Source organism: Calypte anna, chromosome 2 (assembly GCF_003957555.1).
Source record: "Calypte anna isolate BGI_N300 chromosome 2, bCalAnn1_v1.p, whole genome shotgun sequence".
Lineage (NCBI taxonomy): Eukaryota > Metazoa > Chordata > Aves > Apodiformes > Trochilidae > Calypte > Calypte anna.
In genome coordinates, this window is record NC_044245.1 from 9,099,648 (window position 1) to 9,116,490 (window position 16,843).

Sequence of the window (16,843 nt, forward strand, 5' to 3'; positions counted from 1 at the left end):
GCACAGCTGAAGTCCATTATAAAGAGAGAGAGTTTTGAAGTGAAATCTAATGGAATGCAGTCTCTTTAATTTGGGGGACAAACATGCAGATTTGTCCAGTTTAAAACTAATGTTTCAAGAAGTCGCCTGTCTTTGTTAAATGGTATTTCAGATCCAACCACTTGGAATAAACTTCTAGTCCAGGTATGTGGCTTTGAATCAGGAGAATCTTGAGCCTGTAAGTGGTTGGAGAGGGGCTAAGGCGAGTTGTTCATTAAGACTGTACAAGAAGCTTAAGGCAACACACCAAAAGGATGTGACTTGCCATTAGTTTTAAGCTTCACAGAATATGATCTAGAAAAAATAGAATTGACACAAGAAGGAGAAATTCAGTTGTACTGGTTTTTGATATGCAGTACTGGCTTTCTGTGCCATAGCTGGTGTCCAGCAGAGAAATGGTCCTTGAGGAGCTTTGGGCCATAAGAGGTGTTGAATCAGTGATGTTTTCCAGCAGGAGTTTTTTCTCGTGATTTCTCTGTGTGTCCAGTTTTCATTAAAATTATCCCAGAGTCTGGCAACTGAAAAGAGAGCTAGGAAACTTTGCTCCAAAACATGTTTACTGACTCTACAATAGGTATGTTGTATAGGACAATATAAAAATCAAGGTACTTCTGAGAGTATTATATATATCCAATCCAGAACCTCGATTTTGCTGTAGCTGTGACATAGAATTTGTTTGTTTGTTTTTTTCATAGAAAACTGGTGGATGATTGTATTAGAAAAACATATAATTGTGATGTGACATCTGAGCAACTGTGCTTCTGTCATTCCTGGTGAAAGTTCAGTGTAGCATAGGTATGGCTAGGATGCTTAACATCTCTGGCCAGTCTTCATGCCTTAGTTCTCCTGTCAGGCAGTTGAGATACATAAGGTAAGAATTCTGTTAGTACATGGGATTAAATGGAATCAGCTACTTTTTTTACAAGACATCTTTCTCTTGCTCTTCTGACTTTTCATACACCATTAGGCCCAGAAGAGAAGATAGGCATCACATCATGGCTCACTGAAGCAGCTTAGCAGTGCCTTTTTATCAGAGGAAGGGAACTGCTGCTGCTTTTTATTTATTTATTGCTTAGTCTGGATGCTTTTGTTTGAGGTAAGTTTTCCCCATGCAGAAGTCTGAGGCTGGGAAAAATGAACCTGTAATTCACTGCCCAGCACCAGCAGTGTCTTTTTTTCTGACACGAGCAGCAAATGTATTGGTTGTTCTACCACTTCTGTAGCCTGATGTGGCTTATTTCTGTGTTTACTCTTGAGTCAAAACCAGGCCATTAGTATGGCTTGAACCAGTTGTTAATGATGAGTTGTCTGTTGATAGTGTATTCTGGCCTGGCTGGAGAACAGGATTTTTTTTAAGTACTGCTATTTTTTAGAATACTTTTAAAAGTCTTAGAAGGTCTCTGAAAAAAGGTCTCCAGGTGTTTCCCATTGGCATTTGAAAGATTGGAAACAGGTTTTCAGCTGTTCAGAACATGGTCATGTCACTGGGTTGTGGTGTTCCTGGCAAATGATTAGGCTTCCTCTTCCCAGTCCCCAGTCTGCCAACTGGCCATACCAAAGTGGTAAAGCATTTGGAGAACCAATTAAAGAGAAACTTTGGATTATTAGGAGATTGCCTTTAACAGTTGTAGTGAGAAAATGCATATACATATTAGATTATAGTCTTTCTTGCTCTATATGGTTTTTGCTTTAATGTTTTTTTTTCTGGTACTGGGGATCACAGATATCAGTGTAGATGTCTGTCTTTTTTACTATAGTTGCAGTACCAGTAAAATACAAGTTTACATATGAAAACCTATATAGCTAGTGAATAGTAATTTCTCTTGATCTTGAGTATTAATTTTGTAATGTAAAAGATTATTTTTTTCCCGTCTTACCAATTGTGGTACTGTAGAGGTACTCATTTCCAGAAATATTGACTTAAGCTGGTGATAGATGAGGGGTTTCTCCTTCCTTTAAAAGAAATCAATTACAAGACATTTTTGGATTGAGATTTCCCTGCAAGATTTAAGCCTTCATCGTGCTACAGAGAATTTGACTTACAGTTCCTCTAAGAAAAGATTAAAACGTTTTGCTTCTCCGTGCTATTTTTTTCACAAATCAGCCAGAGTTTATTTCCTTTAAGTGCTTTATCCAGCATGTGCATCCCTTTAGTATTGGGTGATTTTGAATTAGCTTGATAAAGATTACATGGATAGACACAGCATTGTCGTGGTTAATAGAAACCTGTGCAGTGAGGTCTGTGGGCTGCAAGATCACTAACAGTGCCAATGACAGTGAAGTATGGCCTTATCGAAAGGAGAATTCATAAGAGGCTGCCCTGGGACACTGCACCACTGTCCTTCTGTGTATCCTGACAATGTTATCTGTCCTCTCAGTACGGAGTATCAAATGTCTGTCACGAGTACAGAAATTAATTTAATGTCACCTGAAGACATGCAATTAATCTTTTAGAGGTTTTCATAATACCTTTACAGAAAGAGTTGCCAGTTTGGCGGATTTGGATTTTGGGGTTTAGCAGAAGATAAGGGAAATTAATTTTTCATCAGGGTTAATACAAGCTAGCAGGGCCACAAAGGCTGAGAAAAATGGTTTGGGAATTTGTCAAGTGTTGTCACTCTAGAATAATGCTGCTTAACGTCTGATAGGTGTAATCAAGAGTTGAGATTTCTATAGAGGGGGATTAATCAATTTGCTCACTACAGAATGCAAGTTGGTGATACCATTCCTTCATGGGGTTTAAGAATGAAAGTAAGATTTGATCTGTCAAATTGCAAGCAGCTCTGACAGTATCAATAGGCATTTTTATCAGTACATTTTAAAGTATTTGTTATAAATAAATTTGTCCTGCTAATGTTGGTGGCAATAAACTTCATCTTCATTGTAAAACTGTCGTTATTATGATAGAGTAGAGAGCTTTAGCTTGCTAAATTCAAGCATGCCCACATAAAATACTGCTTTTAGAATTGGTGATCTGATATTGGACAGAATGGTATTTATGTTTCCTCACTATACATAGATATATATATATATCTATGTACAGTGAGAGAGTCTCACTATTGAAAAACAGCCTCAAAAGTATCAGTGAATCAGTTCTAAAATTCATGGCTATGGAATCATATAATTCCTTTTTTTTGTTAGCCCAGTTTTGGACCAAACTGTTGAGACTTTTTCACAATAGATGTGTGAAAACCTTTCACTGTGTAGATCAAATCCTTTTGCCTCAGTCTTTTGTGTTTGGTTTAGTAATACACAGCATTTGAAATTAACTCGTATTGGTACTGTTAGCATGTGCAGTACTTTGAATTTGAAAGATGTTTTTTTCCACTTTCCCCAAACAGAACTCCTGCCACTTAAAAAAAAAGGTATTTTCATTTATCCAGAATTACTGAATAATGGTTAAATTTCATTCCACAAAACTCTTTCCTGGCTATGTGCTAGGAAGATAGACCTTTTATAAAAGTTAAAAATTCAGAGCTTGAAGGTCACAGTGATTTGTACTGCAGAAATTAAGTAATAGACAATAACAGAAAAAACATTCTTCTTCTATTGGTTTGCAGACAAATAATGGAAATTTACTTTTCTGCTGAGGACTTTGAGGAAATTTGTAATATAAAATCAGAGCTTGTATCAGTCAATCAATTACAGGTCTCTGTAGTGGAGTGAGAAGTATCCTACCTGATTTCAGCACTTTTGGCTGCAAATTGTGTGAGGCAGGACACTATGATGTATTTCTTAAAGAATTACTGTTGCCCTGTGCATCCCAAAATGCTACAGGAAAAGTCATATAATGTATTTTGACAAGAGAAGACTTAAAATTTTAATATATCCTTGTGTTACTACATGTCTAAATTTTTTGGGGGGGGAGGATGTAAACTCATGAAAAAGCCAGCAGCACAGAAGTTGTCTTTTGGAAAAGCAAAAATTGATTTCAAATGAGCTAGAGCTGAGACATTTTAAGTAGTAGAAATGCTTCTTTGATGTAGATGTCATTTTGAGTAGTTCCTGCAGTGCTTCTTCAGTTCACTTACCTACTTGCCTGTGGTTCTGCTCTGTGTTTTGGTGCCAGGTTATTGTGCACCTTATGGGTGAAAATCAGGGGACAATAACTTTGCAGTGCAATGCCTTTGCCTCTAAAATGTTAATACTCTCATGAGCATGTGGCAGTAAGTAATGTTCTGTTCTGTTCAGCTTTAAGTCTGGATTTTAAAAGCTCTTTGTGGGTGTTTTGTTTGACTTAGTTCTTCACTGGTAAGCCTGAAGAAGGCACTAATTGCCTTGCATAGAAGAAGTTTAAAGGATGATATTGGTGAGTCTGGTTTGCTACTAAATTCTACTACACAGGTTGTTTATATTTGCTTGAACAGTGCTTGTCCTTGCACTGTCATGTCTTTAACCAGTGAAAAGGGAGTTAGAGTGAAAATGGTTATCTGAGGCTTTGCTGTTTTGCTTGCCAGACACATAGTCACCCTTGGTTTCAATCTTCTTACAAAACCCACCAGATTTTGTCTTGAGTTGAAGCCAGGGCTCCCTGTAAAGGGAGACACAATGTATTGCTGACTTACAGGGAGCTTGTTGGTGCTTGAGCACCACGGTGGTTCCTCACTGTCTTCAGAAGTGGTGCTGCAGGTTCATCTCTGCTTCCTCTGTTCATTTCATCTTAAGAGCAGTTCAGAGCAATAGTACAAAGACCTTGATTCAGTTGCCCTTTCTTCCTTGTTGCAAGAATAGGCAGACCTTGCTCCTTCCCCTTTTCTTACCCTATGGACTTTGTTGTTTTGTATAGGTTTTCTTATTTCTGAAATGTATTAAAAAGTTGGAGATATTACTGCCTTCTCGTGGTTTTGCAGGAGCATCGTGCCAGCAGTGAAACCCAGAGGTGACATTTGAGACCCTAGCAGAGAACAGACCCCATCAATTTTTCTGTCAGTGTGCCTTTGATTTAGTTGACTGCTTAGTTTATATAGTTTTATGTGTGATAGATTTGTGGTGGTTTTGTGATAATTTGTCCTGGTAGTTAAATATTGGGTGGTTGTTGACCATCCTGGCATTTTATAGGAACTTACTGTTTGCTTTGAAGTTTCAGTAATGAGCATGCTTGATGTGTCTCATACCTTAGGGCTCCACTCTCAGATACTCTTCCTATGTCCTGGGATCTCTTTTTTGTTCAGAAAGAAATCATCACAAATATGTGTAGTTATTTTTCCACAGAAGGCAACTGGCAGAGATTAGATTCTAACTCCCAATACTTCGGTTTAAATTCCTCCTAGAATGTTTTTATTCCTTAGGTCCCTTCCACCCTAAACCATTTCATGATTCTGTGATCTTCAGGTACTGTAGCACTGAATAAAAGAAATTATCTGATCAGCACAGAGGGCTTGGGGAGATGCTGATACTGGAACTAATACTGAAATGAGGAGGATGTAATTCTGGTTTCTTGGTCAGGTTTCGTAGAGGGTAAATATTTGGAATTTTCATAAGATGAGCTGTTGCTTTTATGCTTTTGAGCAGCAGTAGAAGTTCCATGTTACAGATGCCAAGAATTTTAACTTGTGGATATTTAAGGAACATGAAAAACCCTATGCAATTAAAGATGCTTTCAAATTCTTTTTTCAGTTATGCCTTCTGTTGAAGAGCTTTTGCAGGGTTATCTGAGCTGGGCAAGGGTCTTTGATGAAACCCCTATGTGCAGATATAGTGGTCACTGGTATTTGAATTCTGAAGTTAGAGTCCAGTTAAGGTGTAAATAATGCTGTTGAAACTGTGCTAAAAATACAGTGCAGTTCATAGATGTAAAAGTACGTGATCATTTACTGGGCTCTTCTGTCTTCTTGCTTCATGGCATATTTGTCAGGGACTGAGCTGGTGTGGATAGCAGAGCACAAACTCAAGCGTGGGCTGTTTGTAGGAAAAGCTGAGCTGTTTGCATAGAGACAGTGGGAGGAAATAATTTCCCTTAGTGCTTTCAGATTATGATTGGACTGAGAGATGTAGTGGAAAGTGCTGCATAGGATGAGAGAGGGACTGTGAATTTTCATTGTGTTTGTGGTTATAAATATCTGTAAAAAGAACTTTTAAAAAACAGTAACAAGAACAACAAAGAACCAAAACCCTGGGGAAGATATTCCAAGTACAGACAGTGTTTGAGGAAGGAGACTGCTTAAATTGCTGCTGGTGTAGAAGTTGGCAGAATAAGTGTGTGTTTAAACACACAGCAGTTGTTAACTGAAGAGAGGTGAGAGTTTTAAAGATAAGTAGAGTATTTGCCTTGTTCTTCCAGTCTTCACAGTTCATTACTCCTCCTACTCCAATGTGTATGTCTATGTCTCCCTCTCTCTCTCTCTAAAAAAAAAAAAAAAAAGTCATAAAACAAGCAGGCCATAGTTTACACGTAACCCTGGAAGGCAGAATGATTAGGAAAATGAAAACGCTTTGCTTCTTTGTATATGAAAAGACATTGGACATTGTAATGGTATTTAAGTCTAAACAAACCAAGCAGTTCTTCAGGTACTTCAGGTACTGGGTTTATTTGAGGCTGAAGCACAATTTCCAGGCTCAGCCCTTGCACACGCCTGCCACGGCCTCTCCTGTGCACCGAGCGAGCTGGATGTGGCAGGAGGCTGCTCAGGACAAGGGTTTGCAGTGCCTGGACACTGAGCTGCCTGTTGTGTTGTTGATTTCAGCAGGGGGGAGAGGATGCTGGCTATTTTCACCCCGAGGGCCAGCCCCAGCGGCCTCAGCAACCCCCGGAGCCGAAACAGCAGCCAGTGCGGAAGGTCACATTGACAAAGGGAATGCAACAGCAGCAGCACCAACAGCAGCAGCAGGCACAGATCCATTCAGCAGCTCCTCAAGGAGTCAAAAACATCCAGGGAATCCATCAGCCTAAAAAGGTGATTTTTAGATGCATATTGCTGCTAGAAGTTTCACTGTCTAGCTGTGTTGCTCTATTAATAATTAGCATTCTGTTTGTCAATTGCTAGCACAGGGCTGCATGACCCAGGAGATGCATAATTGCATATAAAGCTTTTAATCTGGAGAGGCCTATTGGTAGGCAGCACAGACTGGAGATGCCTGCAGGTTGTTTCATCTGCTGACTTTCTGGCCAGCACAGTAACTCCCTGGGGAAATGCGTGGGTCCCAAGATAGCTACTGTAGGAGATAGTATCCAATGTGCTTTCTGGCTTTAAAGCCAGAGTTGTGCTGAAGTTGTGCTTGAGCATTTATTCCAACTGTTTCTTGCATACCTAGGAGCATACAGCAACTGTTTCAGGATGCACTTTGGTTTATCCTTGAAGTTGGTATCACTAAAAATAGTTGGTGGTCTCAAAACTGGCTTTGGCACTGATCAAGTGCTGGAAGGAGGCAGGGAGATGATGGCACACACTGGTGTGTGCCTTCTCTGCATTTACAAACCAACACACTCCCTGAAAATGGCTGGTATTCTGTTAAGTTATATCTTGGTTTGGAACTGTTGGCCATAGTTTTCCTGCTTCATGTAAGGATAAACTTTCCTTACTGATGCAGAAGGATATGATAAGTTGTTACCCTCCACAGGCTTTTCAAGTAGGAATCCAGAAGCCATATCTGGTGTTAACTCAGTGTTAAATGTTAACTGTTTAATGTTTGTTACCCTGTTTCTTTGTTATTTTTCCTCTCTCCAGCTGTTTGACCTTTAATTTACAATAATTAAATCCACACATTTTCTGCTTCAGAGGATCCTCCAGGATTTAGGAGATAGGAACTTTGAAAAAAATATTTAAAGTCATTGGCTGTAAGGGAGTACCATCATGTTAACAGCCCAAGAGTTGGTAGCAGTAGAGATTGGAGATGCATGAAGCAGTTTGCTGATCTTGTGGGTACATGAAATTTACCCATGGGTTGAGAAGAGGAAAGGGAAAGGAGTTGGGTTTTTTTGGCAATGTTTGAAATACAGGAGCTGAACTGTGACTAATTTTGAAAACTAGGATATATATTTTGGTCTAAGACCCTCCATTGCTTAGTTGATATGTGTTAACAATGGGGCTTTTAGCCTCAGTATGAGATAACATATATTTAAAACCCACAGAATAACTTAGTATCCTTCTAAAAGATGTTTGTATAAGCAGTGGATGGATATGTTAATAAAAGGCTTTTCAAATCGGCAAGCAGCAGCAACCCGTTTTTAATCAACCTGCACTTTAATCAAGTCTTTAAGTAAATTGCCAACTTTAGTATCACCTGTCAAATGCAGTGAGCAGAAGCACTAGGTAAGTAAATCAAAATACTGTTACTTTTGTTGTTGGCAGGTCATTATGCACGGGAGAGGCAGAGGAGTAGCAGGCCAGATGGGCCGAGGACGCTTGATGCCAAATAAACAGAACCTGCGAGTGGTGGAGTGCAAACCTCAGCCCTGTGTTGTGTCAGTTGAAGGGCTTTCTTCATCAACTACTGATGTCCAACTGAAAAACCTGCTGATGTCAGTGGGACCCATCCAGGTAGGTCAACCTCGGTTTATCATTTTTGTGCCAAAAGGCTTTCATTCTGGAAAGCTCAATTAATTCTCTGACACTAAATACAATGTGTGTTTATTGGTAATTTATGTTTGAAGGCACCCCCACTCACACATGCTACACCTGGTAGCAGAGACAAGCACATGATGATACTGCAGCACAGGAGAGACAGTAGGATTTTGCTAACCATCATATTCCTGCTGCAAAAGAGTCTCCTTCATTTTGCAGTTCTTATACTATCTGTGTTATTTTCTTAAACAATATGAGCCTGTGTATTCTGTAAGGTTGTTTAAGCAAATACAAATACAATTTTTGGTGGCTCTCCTTGTTTTTATTGTTGACTTAAAACCCTCTTTTTTGACATTGATCTGTTCTGTCATTGCCATCCTGGGGTAAGAGCACTTCATGACCAAGTGGAGATACAGTACTGTGTCACACCATCTACTTTTTCAGATGAAAACAGTCTCCTTTAAGAAGTTTTCTTTGTAATTCAGGTTTTTTTCAGAAAGTTCCCTTCAGGAAGGCAACATGAGCAAGGTTAGCACACACTATGAAGGTTCTGTATTTAAACTGCCTCCTGGAACTGATGTATCAGTTAAACTGACTTTAGGAAAGCAGGAGATTTTTAAAACACTGAAGGTCTTAGGAGACTGTCTGACTTACTGTTAGTACATTTGAAAATATCAGTCAATTAATAACAAAACATACAGAATTGGAAAATTTTTTCCTTATTTTTTTTCCAGTTTTGCTCCTTTTGCACCTTTCCAGGTGCTTCTTTTGAGAGGATCATTGTTTTCAGAATGATGAATATAATGCATGAATTGTAACTGTGAGACTTCTTTATGAGTGAGATCATATCCCTGTGTTCCAAAACACACTGCTCTCCTAAAGATGTACACTCTGCCTCACTTCTTCCCAGTTTAATAAATGGAATAATGCTGAATTATTTACGTTGTCAGTTCAGAGAGATTTAATTTGTTTGTGAAAGCAAAAATACACTCACAAAGTACTTTCCCTTTGTGTTCTGTAATACTATAGGGAATTATTCATATGGTTCCAAAGCACGTTTATTTAGGGTTTAGTTGCTAAATCTTGCATGAGAATATTAGAAGGAGATTAATAGAAATCCTGCTAGGAAATAACCACAATTGAGAAAAGTTATTGAGGATGTGCTAAAAAATTTATTCAGTGCTTGCTTTTTCATAGTACACTCCCAACTGGTGTCTCAATTCAATATCACAGGACAATTTAGAAGGGTGTGCTGACAGGAAAAAATTGAGAGCAAATTTTCCAGCGTGACTTGATACATCCCTGTGCCCTACAGAGCTTACAGCCACATCAGCTGAACCTTTGGAAGTTACAGTTTCTACATCACCTTATGTCACCTTATCAGAGATCTAAAAGTACTATTTGAAAAGGATGCTTGAATTTAGCTAACGCTGCAGAAGGCTTTTCTGCTAATTATGACTTAAATATCAGGTCTGGCTTGTAGAAGGCTCTAAATGTCCTGCCTTGTAAGAGGCTGAATGATGTTTCACAAGTGTGGATAGTGAGATAGGGGAGAAGTGATCCTTTTGTAGGAAGCATGGGAGACTGGAATCACCATGTGCAATATTTAGATTTTTTTTGATCTTGTGGTACCATGATGTTCCACAAAAGTGTTGACACACCAAATGAGGAAGAGGCAGGAGCAATTTTAAGCACTTGTAAAGCAAGAGCTTTGAAAGCAGAATGTTTAAAAATCTGTTGTTCCTGGTCACAGTAATCACTTCTATACAGATGGTGCTAGATTTTGAAAGAGGTCAAAATCCTGGAGTGCATAAGTGGATTTTCTTGTGGCTATAAATAATGTTTTTACTGGTGTTGGTGCTCAATGCTGTACAAATTCCCCTGCAACTGGAAATGGTCAGGAGGCTGTGATAGAGAAGGGATATTTTGTTTGGTTATTTACTTATTCTTCCTTGAAAAATGCATTTCATGTATGCTTGAAATGAGGAGCATGGAAGTGAGACACTGAAGAGAGCCAAGTAGCAGATGGAGGAATTCCTTGTGAGCTTAGCTATGGGGGTTTCATGTGTGAGGACAAAGACAGGCTATGGCCATGACCAGAGCAAAGAGATCTCATGTAGTGCAAAGCTCAGATTCTCTAAGGTGAAGTGTTGCAGCTCGATGAACTGATACAGGAGGCATTCAGGGAGCTGGCTCTTGTGACCAAATAGCAAAGTGAGAAGCTATAGCTGCTTTTCGGAACTTGGGCAAGGTGCCTAGGCTTTTAGTTGATTCTGATAGCATTCAAAAGACACTAAGAAGAGGGAGAAGGTGAGTCAGTTATAGTTGACTCCATTTTTAAGATGTAGTATATCCTTAGCTATTGACTGTATTCAACAAAACTTTCTTTAACAAGTTGAACTCTGAAACATCAGTTTCTTGAATTCTGCATAACACAGGAGAGTAGAGGATGTGTGTCAGGCTCATACTTATTTTTCTCAATTGTAAAAGACATTTCAAGTCAAAATCAGAACTTGAGGAACACATCTTCCTGCCTAGATGGTGTCTGGAAACGACACATGCTTATTATCCAAAACCCAAGCCTGTGGTTGAGGATAGAGATTCCCACACTGTAGTACATACACCTCGGATAGTCAACAAGCAACCTCCCTCAGTGATGTGTAGATGAAGCAGCTAAATCTGAGCCTCTTGTGTATCAAATTTTGCTGCAGTCAAGGCATGAGCATGTGAATGGCTACACTAGGGCTTGGATGCTGAAGAAGGGGGGGGAGGTATGTCCCAGTGATCTTTTCACTCTTCAACAACAAGAATAGATTGTGAGCAGGACCTCTGCCTTCTGTGCTGGTACATCTGTAGAACAACTGACCTACACCAGCACCTATTTTCAAATACATATTTTGACTCCTCATTTTGTTGCAGTATGCTTTCCTGCATGTGTTTTCTCAAGAAGAGGATGTTTGCTGGCATAACAAAAAGTTGTAACATGTTTATGGAAAAAGTCTAAAGTTTACCAACAGAGTAAATAGGAAGGAAGAGATTACTTTTTTTTTCTGGTTGCAGAAGAGCTGGGGCTTTGTTTTATGTTTAGCTTTTTCGTGTCAGCATCATTATCGAGATACAAGTACCTGGCACAAACCATGGGAAGAGAAGTTGAAAACTTCTTCAATTTATGATGTTTAATGTTCCTAATTTTGCCATCAGCCTGCATTGAGGTGATGGTTCTGGGAGGCAGGGGTTTGGAGTAGCTGGGCATGCATAAAAGATGAAGCTGGAAATTAACCATTTTTTCCCTTGCATTCCTTAGAAATGGAGAAAATTATCTTTTCTGGTATTTGAGCTTTGAAATACCATCTATTGCCTAATCACTGAAGACACTTTTAATTCCCATCATTGCTTCATTGAAACTGCTTTGTTATTAACATAGGAGAAAAAATACTATTAAGATTCTCAAGATACTGAATAGAAGAAAATCCTTGAGGCTCCAGGAACCTCTCCTTAGTCATAGCTGCATTTTACAAATCAAACATGAATAAATTATCAGGAAAAGTGCTTCCTTTCAGCATACAGTTTGCTGTCAGACTCTTTATGGAGAGGATAATCTTTCAGATACAAATAATATACCTGCAGTAAAATCTGAGTGCTGAGCCTAAAATAATCATATTCTATAAATAAAATTATGCATTCCAAAGTGTTGGAAAGTACAGAAGATTTCTGAGCACACCACCAAAATAGAGCCTCCTGGGGACCACCCCAGAGCAGTGACATTCAGTACACATCCATCCAGAACCAATTGCCAAAGGAGATTACTAATAAACTGCAAAGGTCATGGAAAACCCAGAGCATTTTTTTTGTGCTCTTGAATCCAAGTTTAATGCTCATACTGGCTAAAGAGGCTTGTGTTCAACGAGCTATTGCCACCTTCAGATTTATTTTTTTTTTAGGATGGTGACCGAGGGAGTCTTTTGCTAGATCTCCAGACAATTTGAGTACTGAATGATACGTGGAGATGTTTTGTCATCATCATCCTCATCTTTAATCATGTTTTCTTGCCTCAGATGATTGCAAACATAAAACATCAATGCACAATCTCAGTATTGCTTTGTAAAGATTTAAGATCATAAATTCTGATGTTAAAGACAACAACCAAGGAAAACTAAAATCCCCTGAAACTCTACTGTTTTATCTCAGAGGTGCTGCAACTGTATCTGTATTTGGAGTAGTTTTACAAATGTGACTCTGATGACACTGTCATTTCTTTTCTGGTCTCGGAGGGGAGAGAAACAATTGCCTTGTTGATTTGGTTCTCTTCACTTCATAGAGTGTTGGTGCTACCTAGTGCTCAGTTAGGGTAAAGACAGCCACCTGCACTGGCACTGAGTTCAAAATCAATGAATGTATTTTTAGTTTAAAAGCTTATCTGTGGAGATGATAATCGTGCGTGGGTGAGAGTGCCCAAACCGTGAGTACTTCTGCAGCATCAGCAGGGTGGTTCTCACATGACAGAGCACTCAAGGCTGGCATGGTGACCTGTAGAAACATCTTCAGCCAAGAGGGTTTGCCAGCTCCACTGACTGTGGAAGAAGACGTGGACAGTCCTGCTCCATCCTTGGAGTGGGGGGGAAGAGAAGAGCAGCTCTGTAATGAGTGTGGCAAGTTCAGCCCTGCTGTAGAGCAGTGTGTGAGCTTAAGATGTCCATCTCAAGGGTAGGAGAAGATCAGTTCTTCTCATCTCCTCTTGCATAGGGAGGTGAAAAGGTGTGCACTTTTAAAGGCAGATAGTTAGCAAGTCAGAGGTGGCAAAAAAGCAGGAAGGTGGAAGAAGCAGAAGGTGGAATAGATCTGCTGCAGCAGCTGAGGATAAAATAAATACATTCTGCCCCAGCCTGTTGGTAATGGTTAGGAAGTGTTGCTCCTAGGAAAGGTGCTCCAGTTGTCAGGAAACTGTGAGGATAATAAAAATGTGTCCGGATTTATTGATTGGGCGAAAAACAAATTGAATTTGATCTTTCTTTTTAGAAAGTGTATGTTGTGCTGTTTTTTGACTTGTTGCAGAGCAGGTTGGATCACACACTGGAGATGATGTTGGTTCGGAAATTTTACTCTTCTTTTTTGCACAGACTCTTTTAAAGCAGCATTGTAAGGACTGCCACTCCTAATTCCAAACTCTACAACAAGCTACACGTCTATCAGGCAGTCCATTTCCTTCAGTGAAAGAAATCAGGGAAAGGAGGAAACATTTATTACCTGTGTGTCTCCAATAGCTGAAATGAGTGTTTGCTCCGGTTTCACTCCCACCTGCTTGGTTTCCATCTCCCAGTGGTCTGTTTCTCCCTTTTAACTTCTTCCTCTCTATATAACCTTTGAGAGCTTTGCTGCCAAAGATGTTTGCTTTCTGCAAGAGATCTCTTGCTTTCTACTCATGTAAAAAGCTGCTGTCTCAAGGCTCTTTGTTTTGCAGTGAAGATTAACTGGAAATTATTATGCAGCTATTTCAGTATTATTTTCACTGACATTGTAAAGGTGTAAATTTAATTACAGTTTGTGTGTAAAGGAGAAATCTGAGGGTAGTGTATGTCTGCAGACTTAAATGTCTACAGAGGAAATGGTCCTTTTATGATATTCATGCTCTAGGTTCAGTTGCAGAAAAAGCGAGTTTCTGATGTAGTTGATTTAATTGTTGAATTAAGCTGTATGTTTCAAAAGAGTTTTAGGCAAACTGTCAGTCACAAGCACAAGTGATTATGAAATACTGGTTGGTTGCTGGATTTTCCATTCGGTATAAGATCTGCATCTTCCATTGCAGTGCCTAAGGAACTAAAAAAAGGAGATAATCAAGATCAGTTTGAGTTCTAGCTGCCTAACTCCTTTCCATGTAAAATAATTTCTCCACAGAATAGACCAATTTTTTTCTTTTTAATGCTGGGAACATGTCAGAATGTCATTTGTCTTCTCCAGAATCAAATGGGAACATGCCCAGCATACCTCTTATCTCAGGTTCATCTTGGGAAGTGCTGTGGGAGATCTGTATGCCCAGACCTGTGAAGTAACCAGCCCTTTGAAGTTATTGTGTATACTGCCAGTCCTTTACACCTGAGTGGATCTGGGAAGGGGTCTTCATCCTCTGGTGAACTTCTGGCTGGGTCAACTTAAAGTGAGGATGTGAATGAAGTTATTTTCTGCAAGCTGTGACGTTTGGAAGGATTGTGATATTTTGGTTTAGGAATTCATGATACAGTGTGGCAACAGCAAGTCTCCTGTGGAGGAAACATTGAGTGTTCCAACAATAAATGGGAAGTCCAGTGATGCTTGGTAGAACCATCTTGTCTCCAGAGGTTGCAGTAATGCATTCCTTCTTCCCCCAACCAGCCTTCCAAAAATCAGTAAATAACAGAATAATGCTAAATGGGAGACATAATACTTTGGGAAAGAAAATTTCATCTTTTTGTCACTGTAGCAAAGGTCAAAGATGGAAGACTAAGGATTGCTTTTGTATTATGTATTCTTAGAAATGAGAGAACAGCTGTCATTAGTACTATATGAAGACCTATCCAATGCTCTTAGCTTCTTCTGGATACTGCCTTAGATCTCAAGCCAACACACTGAATTATTTTTACAGAAATGCCATGATCTGCAGTAATTACTCCATCTGAACATACTGAAAGAATGTGTACAGAGGAAATGGCTTTAATACAACCTTGAATGTATAACATAGTTATGCATTTAGTTGGATATAGCTCAAGCCTTAGAGTATAAACTAGAAGTCATCTAGATTTTGTCAGAACAATTCAAACAGTTTATTACCAACAGTTTGCAAGACATCTGTGTTTTGGCACTCAGGTATCAGCCATAGCAATAGCTGTTAAGGACTTGAACCTGGAACAGGTCACTGGCAAAGTCCCCCATGACAATCCTTGGGGTACTTTTGGCAGTGTGGTGTTGCAGGAGGGATAGCACTTCTCACAAGAACTGATGTTTTTGCAGAGATCTGCTGTAGGTCTGTTTGGCTTTGTTGGTTCAAATGATGGACAAAGCCTTTTCTGAGCATTTTGTAAATGCTCAGACAATTGCTCAGACAAATGCTTGACAATTAAACATTGTCAAACAGAAATATTTTCTTCAAGACTAAAAATTATTGTGCTTTCTACTGCTTATCACACGCTGAGGATTTCCTTTTTTAACTCTTATCAGATTTTCTCCCACCTTTCTTTAGCAGTACTCTTCTCAGCCTCTTGCTGGTACAGTTAGTGCTTGCTTCAGGGCTTCTTCTTCTTACCCAAGAATTGATGTCTTTTTGCCAAAGCAGTTGAAAATTAAAATATGTTTAGTGCTTTGATTGTTTTTTTTTTTCCCCCTTTGGAAAATAAGTCATAAATACAATATAAGAACAGGCTGTGACATAATACCCAAAGTAGTCAGTAAGTTAACATTATTAATTCATATAGAAGTATAAGTAAATTGTAGTAAGATTTAGATACATTGCCTCATTTAGCTAATAAGTCTGCACTGTACCAGAATGTCTTCCTTTACTCAGCTTTTTATATGCTAATTACTGAGCAGTTTTTTAATAATTTATCACTATGGGTGTACAAACTGCAAAATCAAATTTTGCTTTTGTACATCTCAAGAATATTAATGCAATAATAGCCCAATTATTGTAGAAAAAGCCCTGATCCATGACTATACATAAGGTAATTGACTCCAGGTTCAGGAGAGGAGTATGTCTGTGAAGCTGAGCTCTGCCCACTTGAATGTTTCTCATTCAGTTGGTGCGTATTTGACTGCAGGATTTGGTTCATCTGTATAGATTGGATTGAGAGCTGTTTCCTTTGGTTAATGAGTGATGGTTTGGGCTTTTTCAGTGAGTAGAACTGCTTAATGCTCAAACACCTTCAGCTGGAACCCTGACTGTGGTCTCAGAATTCTCTTTCCACTGGACACTAATAAGAGAGAAGAACTAAGTTTGAGAAAAGAAATATGGCAAAATTTCCATGCATTTGATGCAAAATGAATTGGTTTTGTTTTGTTTTGTTTTTTTTAAAGTGGAACTTTGAGTGAATATGATTTGTCCTTTTGTCTCTGCAGAGTTTACAGATGCTTCCTCAACAACGGAAAGCCATAGCAAAATTTAAGGAGCCAGCACATGCTTTAGCATTTCAACAGAAATTCCACAGGTAAATAATTAAGCACTGCTGCCGCCTCTGTCCAGTCCCTCCTTTCAAAAGATAAAATCAGTCTCCTCTCCTCAATGTTTCTCTTAATCCAGTCAAGCATCTTTCTATTAGTGACCTTCATAGAACCTCCTT

At 39.1% G+C, this 16,843-nt stretch overlaps 1 protein-coding gene across 5 annotated transcripts in view; it reads left to right on the plus strand.

Annotated features, from left to right (window-relative positions):
• RBM33 (RNA binding motif protein 33) overlaps positions 1 to 16,843 on the plus strand; it is an 86,170-nt gene that overhangs the window by 65,866 nt on the left and 3,461 nt on the right. For 2 of the 5 annotated variants that reach the window (XM_030444201.1, XM_030444203.1), the window contains exons 16-18: positions 6,723 to 6,932; positions 8,328 to 8,516; positions 16,623 to 16,711. In XM_030444201.1, coding sequence (XP_030300061.1) covers positions 6,723 to 6,932; positions 8,328 to 8,516; positions 16,623 to 16,711 — 488 coding nt within the window. The remainder of the gene's footprint in view (positions 1 to 6,722; positions 6,933 to 8,327; positions 8,517 to 16,622; positions 16,712 to 16,843) is intronic. The other 3 variants (XM_030444204.1, XM_030444205.1, XM_030444202.1) reach the window with 2 other exon arrangements.